Raw genomic sequence first — 8,093 nt, 5'->3', positions numbered from 1 at the left:
TGCTACCTATAAGCATAACAGATCCTTTATTTTCGCCATAAATTAACCGTGAGAGTTAAAAATACCACACACATTCACCATGTGTGTTAACTAACCCTGCGTAGCCCCTAATAAAAAAAGAAAAATGACACTAATACTGGCATTTTCACCATTAAATCTTGTAGCCTTCCTGAAAGGGGTAAAGGCCGGTGCATCCCGGAGACAGCCAGCTGCCCACCTGGCAGTCACTGGAGGAGCCCACTGATGGTCGGTCTCCATAAACAAGCTTCTTGGGCCCGGATGAGGACAAACCAGGGAGCTGCCAGAGGACAGAGCTGGAGGAGCAGCCAGCAGGCAGCTCCGCAGGAGCCCCTGCGGCCCCAAGCACAAGGCTGAAGCACAAGCTTCCCCTTGCGGAGGGCCTCCACACCGCACAAACCCCGGCCTCCCTCTACAGCTCCAGGAGTTATTAGTCTGCACCTGCTCTAACAGAAAACTAACCAAGAAAAAAAAATAACCCAAATACCACCCAAAATCAAGCGCACGCTCCACAAGCGCATGTTTATTTCGGGCTTTTTACAAGGCTCGCTTATTTTAACTAAGAAAACCAGTCACGCAAACGGCGCAGGAAGAGGGGGAGAGGGAGGGAATTTCTTCTCCCCACAGCCACCCCAGGTTCTCGGGACGCCTCAGGCCGGGGCCCACCATGGCCCAGGCCGCCCACCATCACCCAGGCCGCCCGGCCCCGGAGAGACCAGGCCGCGGTCGGACGGAGGACCCCGCACCCGTCCCCGGCGGCCGCCCGCGGAGGCCCAGGCGCAACCTCGGTGCTCGGGGGGACGCCGAGCCGGGGGAGGAGACCCGGATAGGGGGAAGCGGGCCGGGGGAGGTAACCGTCCCCGCCGCCCCTCGCTCACCTGCCGGCGGGCCCGAACCGCCCCGCTCGAGCTCCGCGCCGCCCCACCCCCGCCTCCCGACTGGCTGGCAGCCACCGCTGCGCTCGCTTCTATTGGACCAGCCGAGGCCAGACCCGCCTTATCATTGGTCAGCCACTCCGTCCGTCTGTCCGAGGAAACGAAGGGTGAAGGGGGCGAGGCGAAGGAAGGCAGAGCCTGCTCTGATTGGTCAGAGAGCCGTAGGGAGCCCTCGGCTGAGTGGGCGGCCAGACTCCCAACGACCTCAGGGGGCGGGGCAAGCGCCAGGGAGCGCGTTTCCATTGGGGGAGCCGCCGCGGCGGCGAAATAAGCGGGAGTTCGAATGGATTCAAAAAGGGGTGGAGGTGGGCGGTGCGTAGCGTCGCCAGGCCGTTGCCATGGCGACGGCAGCCGCCGCGTCCCGCGGGAGGCCTGAAGGAGCCGGGCCCCGAGCCCCATCGCCCAGCGGGGCTGAGGAGAAGCCGGCCGCGCCGTCCCCCCAGCCACCGGGGTTCCCACCAGCCTCCCCTTGAGTCCCTTGGGTGGGGGCGGCATCTCGGGGGCAGAGCCTGTGGCAGAGCGCCCTCGCCCTCCAGCCGCCTCCGGGGAGAACCCAGGCCCCTTGGAGAGGTGACATGCCAGTCTCGGCCTACAGAAACTAATGTGTGTGTATTGAACGATCGCTCTCTGTGAAGGCAGGGAAGAAGGGCGAGCGGCACACTTCGGCCTGTGGGAGGAAGGCCGCTCGGTTGCCCTCGGCTTGCTTTCCGAGGCGCCCAGCAGCTTCTGGTCACCCAGCCCTGCTTTCCGCAATTAACTTCCTTGGTTTCTGCTTTTCTCCAGGTCAGCCAGCGAGTCCACAATCTCTGCAAAACATGAGGATGGCGTTAATCAAAACAGAATATTTGTCATAGTCTTTTATTCCCCCCCACCCACCCCCCGATGAGAAGATAGCTCTCCCTCGCTGATAACAACTGGGACATGATGTCCCTCTCTCTCCTCAGGCCAGCGTGACCGGGCAGCCATTAACAGAGGACAGCCCAGAGCAGACGCCGGTGAGTACAGCCCAAAGAGAAGCAGCCATGTATACGGCGAGATGCCTGGAAACATCTGTGAGAAGCCATCCTTCCCGCTCAGCACCACGCAGGCATGGCTGGGCGTTGGATTAGAGAAATAAAGATGTGTTGTATCCTCAGTGCGGCTTTGCCAAAGTCTCTGATGATTTTTTGGTATTTTCACTTCAGCCGGGGTGATTCCCTGCGGCGGGGTCTGCTGGGGGAGCTGCTGTTGGGAGATGGAGGCACAGAGAGTGCGGCACACAGCAGGAACTGGGTGGTCTCTTACACGCGGTCTCCACATCTCTTGTATGGAAACCATCCCCATAGGATGGTGTGGATGAGACTGAAGGAAGCTTTCTCCACTTGGAGAGATGAACTGAAGGAAGGGTACAACCTCTGTGCCTTCAAGCGCACTGGGAAGGTTCCTCTGTCTTCAGAGACAGTAAAATCTTCCCCACTGCAGGGCAATTTCCAAAATTGCAATTTATTGTTTGCAGCCAAAGGCAGAGAATGTTCCTGCACCGTGTCATGGCTGCTCCTCCAGCTTATGGGGTCTGCAGGACCTGACCGGGAATTAACCCACACACCCCTACTCCCAGTTGGGTGCTTGTCTGAGAGAAAAAGCTTACTCTTACGTGATACCAAATGAACAGCCTGGTGATTGTTGCCAAAGCACGGATAAATGTTAACTGTATGAACCATCACACTACAGGAGAAAGAGAGGTCTAGTATTAGGGGACTTGCTAGCGTAAGAAGGTAGGACAAGGAGTGATCTCCAAACACCAAGCCAGGCAAATTCATGGGGAAAATAAGGGGCAAACTGACCGCTGGAGCAGCTGATTGAGGGATACAAAGGGCCTGCGGAGCAGGGAGCAGATGTCCAGGATACTTACCTTCGGCAGAAGGGCGTTGGGAAGGGTCAAAGGCCCGGCACCGGTCAATGACTTTCCGCAGGTCTTCAGGACAATCTTCCCCGACAGGATCCTGGTAATTCTCGTTGCAGATTTTCTCTACGATCTCCTGGGGAGTGCAGCCTAGACAACACACGTGCAAACAGGGGTGTCAGGACAGAGCTCTGCTGCCACAGGAGAGTGCTGGGGAGGAAACCCAGAGCAAAGCCAGGCCAAGAGCCTTCCTGCAGCCTGTGGCACGGAGGAGCCAGCAGAGAAGCCACCCAAACTGTGTCTGCAAGGAACCACCCTGTAATTGGCATGACACCGTCGGGCTCCAGTGGAGCAAGGAGATGTGTTTATGCTTCAATTCACAGGAACATCAAATAGAGACAAAAATTACTTGCATGTTTGTGGTTTGAGCATGTCGCTGAAATGCTTTACTGTATTGGAGTCCCAGGAGAAGCCACAAGGCTGTCGCGCAGAGCCAGGCACACCAGGCACTGCCACTGGGACCCGTATACCGCGAGATGCTCTGGGAAGGAGCAGGGAGCACCCAGCGCCAGCCAGCAGCCACACCGCGCCACGTGACTCTTATGTGGGGGATGAGATTCATCTGTCTCACCTTCAAATGGGATTTTGGAGGTCGCAATCTCCCACAGCACGATCCCGAAGCTGGAAGGAGACAAAGCGAGAGTCTCAGCATCGATCCTACCACCTTCTACTCCTTCCTAACGGAGGGGACTGTTGGGCTATGCCCACTGCAAATGGCTGCTTATGTGTCTGATTAAACCTGGCATTTTTCCATAACTCAACAGCTACTTTGCCTGACATCTGCCTGCTTACGGGCATCTCTCCTGGGAGGGACAGACACACCTGTATATTTCACAGGGCCTCTTGTAGGCACAGTTGATGTCTTTCAGGTTCTCAGGGGAGATGTAAGCCAACATAGAGACTTGTTTCCAGTTCTTCTTGGCTTTCCTCTTGATGGATGACTCTGTTTCACACAGCTCAAATCCCGACAGCTGATTGAGAGAATGAGAGAGGGAGGGAGAAGTGGTAGAAATGCAGTCTGCAGAAACCTGTGGCACGGCTGGGGACTGGCCCAAGCTGGGGAAAATAGAGTGAGGAGCCCTGGGCAGCAAAGGCTGCCATGCAGCCACGTGTGCTGCCCGGCACGTGGCTCTTTCCGGAAGCGAAACCGTAGGTGGAGGCAGGTGAATTGCCCTAGCTTCAGCTCATCCCAGGGCGGATGGCTCAGAAATGCTCATTTTGCTGATGTTAAAACAGAGATAATGACGAACTGAGATGTTAAGCATCTACGGTGACAGGGGAGATGACTCTACCCCAGGTGTTATTCTGGACCATCATAATTCCCTTTGGTGTTGGTGGGGGAAGACATCCACAAAAAACATGCAAAACTCCCAAAAGCTTCTCCAAGTGTGGTCCTTACCTTCACACAGTAATCCCCGGCCACCAGGAACTTGCTACTGCAGATGCAGCCATGGAGTCGGGACTTCTCTTCTGTCTGGTGCAACCTGCAGCCGGACAGAACCAAGGGCAGGTGATGAACCCATCCCCACCCCTTTCCATGTAGGGGAGGGACAGCCATGCACCTAGAGAACCCAGCAGCTCTCTGCCTGTCATGGTGGACCAACTCTTCCAAGCCAACCTTTCCAGAAGGTGCTGAAAGAGCTACTGTGGGCAAAGTAACGAGCCTTGCAGATGAGCGGAGCCTGTAAGAAGAACTGGCCATGCTGTAGGCTACTCCTGAAGCTGCCCTATGGGTGGGGGGAAGAGGGTTTCTCCCTTCCAGGCCTTTGCAGGCTTCAAGCCAGATGTAGGTAGGGGCCAGTGACCAGGGCAGATGGGTGCTACTGCATCCAAACCCGCTGCCTACCTCTACCCACACATCCCAGTGTCCCAAAGTGGTGGAAACAATGTCTAACAGGATACCACTGCTTACCGAGAGATACCAGGAAGCTAAGCATGGCTGGCGGACAAACAAGTGAACTTACTCACTGCTTCAGGCAGGAGCTCACCTGTAAAGGCCTCTGGCAGCTCCCAGGGCCATCCGAATGCGGATCTCCCAGGAGAGATGCCGTTGCTTGGTCAGCACATCCCGCAGCGTCCCGTGCTTACAGTACTCCATGACGATGGAGAAACAGGGGCTCCCATCTGCAAAGCAAAACCTTGAGCACCCCACCTTGTGCATTCCACCTTGTGACCACGACAAGCCATCTGCCACTAGCTAGCATCGGGGACAGGCAGGGGATGGAAAGGGTGACATTAATATGACACCTCCTACCTTTCTCCTCAATGCAAATCCCGTACATGCGCAGGATGTTTGGAGACTCAAACTTCTTCAGGGTCTGAATCTCCTTCTCAAAGATGTCTCTCACCTTCCTGCAGAAAGGGACAGCACCATGAGGTCCACAGAGCAAGGCATGACATGATGCCATGCCACCCGCCCCTTCTGGCTGCCCTGTGTCACTCCTGCCCAGAAAACTCACACTGGGTCAGTGGTCAGAGGCCTCTTGAAAGTTTTGATGGCGACGGGGTACTTGAGGTACTCGCCCTCGTAGAGGTCGTAGCTCTCAGTGTCCTGCAGGTGTCTGTAGAAGGTGAGGTGGTCCCGCTCGATCTCGGTGATGTCTTCTCTTTTACCAACATTGACTTTCTTCAAGCCTGCTCCCACCATCCACCGGGAGGGAACGAGGGACACGTTAGGCAGGGCTTGGAGGGAAAGGACACAGTGCGCAGGGTTCCTAGAAGTGTAACGTTGACTTACAGTCCATCACACGCACGATTTTGTTCAGCTCGCTTTGCATCCAGTCTACCTTGCTCTCCATACATTCCCTGTCGATGTAGATCTCAGCCATGTCCTTGGGCTCCTCGGTACCTGGGGAGAGAAACGTGCAGTTGTGGGGCCACTCGATGATCGTGCGGGACTGATGCAGTTAGCTTTTCTCATGGTTTAAATATCTCTCTGGCTCTCCTTGGCCATGGCCATCAAGCCAAAGCTGGGCAGCAGCTGGGGAGAAGTGCTAACTGCGGGTCTCAGGGAAAGGGGGTTTGCTAAATGCACACTTACTTGCGATCACCTGGTCCAAGAAAGCCCTGTCGTCCCTCAGGTCCTCGTCATCCTGCCTGCGACGGGTCTTTGCCTGGAAAGCTTCCAGGAAAGCCTGCTTCTGCTCTGCCTGCAACAGGAGTGAGAGCCCCTGGGCGATGTCCTCCAGGCTCTCGTTCACCCAGACGAACTCCTCGCCGGCGCTGTGGGCTCTCAGGAACTTCTGGATCCAGCTGGTCTGGCTGTATTTCATCACCAGTTTCTGGGCTTCCCCCAGTGCCCGGAGCAGCTTCTTCAACAGTTCCTCTTCGTGGTGGGAGATGTGCTTTCGTGGCTGAGCCTTGAGGATCCTCACGGGCTCCAGCAGGATCTGGATGCGCTCCACGAGGCGCTGGCACTGGTGCTTACAGCACTTCACCTGCTCAAATTGGGCGTGGATGACCTGGGCCACGGAGAGGACCCTCTCCACGATGTCCATGCTTGCAGCAAAGGGCTTGGCCGCTCGGGGCACGGGCACGGGCGGCGTCTGGTGGAGGTGAGCCTCGGGCACCACTTGGAGATCAGCTGGACGTAGCTCTTCCACGCCTTCCACCCTAAGGAACAGCCTTAACATGGCACACCACCCTCCAGGTCTCCTACAGCCCCTTATATCTCCTCCGGCTCCTCTGCTTTCTCCGCTTCGCCCGGCACCGCGGCCACTCCTGCAGACCGGAGCGGGCACTCGCAAACACAGACACCGGTAGCAGCAGTGTTGCCACATCTCACTCCGCATTAGCAAGAGAGGTTTTGGCTCGATTTATGTACATTAATTTAGAGTTAGCCATACCCAGAGACCTTACGCGCAACCCCAGCAGGGTCAGCCACGACCCAAGGAACGTCCCCCCCCCCGGCAGGGCTCCCTGGTGCTGGCCCCACGCCACCACGGGGTCCTGCCCACACAGCCTAAAGGTCCGTTTCCATTTCCGGCCAAAGTCTCTCTCCGTTATCGCCCATCTAATAAAAGCTTTCACAGCTTTGCACACCTCCACAGCTCCTACTTCTCCGTATTTTCCCCTCTAGCCCTGTATTGCCCGCTTGAGATTTTTAATCAAACTTTCTACGTGCTCAGCACCCCCGCAGGGATGGTCCCTGCTCCCCAGCCCGCGTCCCCAGCCGCCGTTGCGGGGAAATTAGCAGCAGCCACCAGTGCTGCTGATGCAGCCAGCGCCGAGAGAGGGATGCCGGGACCTACCAGCTGGAAAGGAGACAGGAATACACCCCAAAACAAGCCGCAGCCGCTCTCCCTTCCTCTTCAGGCTCTCTCCAGCGCTGCCCTCCCCGAGAAGAAGCTCGTCCACTTAGTAAGAGAAATCAGCTGGCGTTACCTGGCCCTGCTTCGCTCGCCTCCGCCTGGGCTGCCTCGGCAGACTGGAGAGGCAGAGCAGGACGAGCCCGAATTTATAGGGTGCTTTTCCCCGACTGCGGCTCCCGCGGGCGGCGGAAGAGCCATTGAGCAACCCGCCGTGGTTTCCCATGCCGCCCCGGCTCCCCCTTCCCGGAAAGTTGCTGGGGTGGCAGAGGAGGGGGCCAGGTGAGCCATGTCCGTCCATGTGTCATCGTGTCCCCCCCCCCGCTGGGTTTTGCCAGCTGGAAGAATGAATTACCTGCAGGAAGAAGGAGATGGGGGGAGGCTGTGCCCCCCTATATTGACACTCACTGCTGTTTTGAGCACCACGACTCCTTCTGCTGCTCCACCAGCTCCAGCAAGGCTTGTCCAGGGCGCTGTAACTCCCTCGGCATCAGCCCAGCGCCGGGCAGCGGGATCATCCAGAGCATACCCGTCCCACACCAACACATCCTTTGGGACTTTCCACTCCCTTCCCCATCCCCTCAACCCCAGGACACCCCAGCATCAAAGAAAGTGCTGGAAACGGCGTTTGACCTCTGCCAGGAGCGCAGGAAACTTTGCGGCTGGCTTCGTCAGAGGGCCAGGAGGGTTTTGAGAAGTGCGGGGTGGCACGTGATGCTTTGTTGCCCAACTTCGGAGAAATGAGCGGCAGCTCCGACCAAGCTTCTGCTAACCGAGAGCCCGGGGTCACGCAGGGTCGCTGTGGTTTCCCCCCCCCCCCAAAGACCACCTCCCTCGCCACCACCGTGGCCGACAGCACGGTTTTCGTCAGCGTGGGGAAGCTGAGAAAGG

At 57.3% G+C, this 8,093-nt stretch overlaps 1 protein-coding gene across 1 annotated transcript; it reads right to left on the bottom strand.

Moving 5' to 3' along the window:
* Positions 1–1,470: 1,470 nt before the first annotated feature.
* On the bottom strand, positions 1,471–7,187 carry MLKL (mixed lineage kinase domain like pseudokinase). Its single transcript, XM_082489497.1, has 11 exons — positions 7,146–7,187; positions 5,936–6,507; positions 5,633–5,743; positions 5,355–5,529; positions 5,150–5,247; positions 4,884–5,019; positions 4,295–4,379; positions 3,718–3,866; positions 3,467–3,516; positions 2,845–2,985; positions 1,471–1,759 (listed from the first exon to the last, which is right to left on the bottom strand). Exons 2-11 carry the CDS (start codon positions 6,390–6,392, stop codon positions 1,707–1,709), a joined length of 1,455 nt encoding a protein of 484 aa, XP_082345623.1. The 5' UTR covers positions 6,393–6,507; positions 7,146–7,187; the 3' UTR covers positions 1,471–1,706.
* Positions 7,188–8,093: the final 906 nt, after the last annotated feature.

Source organism: Vanellus vanellus, assembly GCF_965231255.1.
Source record: "Vanellus vanellus genome assembly, chromosome: 12".
Classification (NCBI taxonomy): domain Eukaryota; kingdom Metazoa; phylum Chordata; class Aves; order Charadriiformes; family Charadriidae; genus Vanellus; species Vanellus vanellus.
The sequence above is the reverse complement of the archived record's forward strand: the minus strand, read 5'-3'. Positions and strand labels throughout refer to the sequence as shown.

Coding starts and splice junctions, on each gene's coding strand:
- MLKL (XM_082489497.1), bottom strand. CDS start 6,392: ATGGACATCGTGGAGAGGGTCCTCTCCGTGGCCCAGGTCATCCACGCC. Junction 5,248..5,354: donor CCTCTGACCACTGACCCAGT/GTGAGTTTTCTG, acceptor CCCTTTCTGCAG/GAAGGTGAGAGACATCTTTG. Junction 1,760..2,844: donor CCAACGCCCTTCTGCCGAAG/GTAAGTATCCTG, acceptor CATGTTTTGCAG/AGATTGTGGACTCGCTGGCT.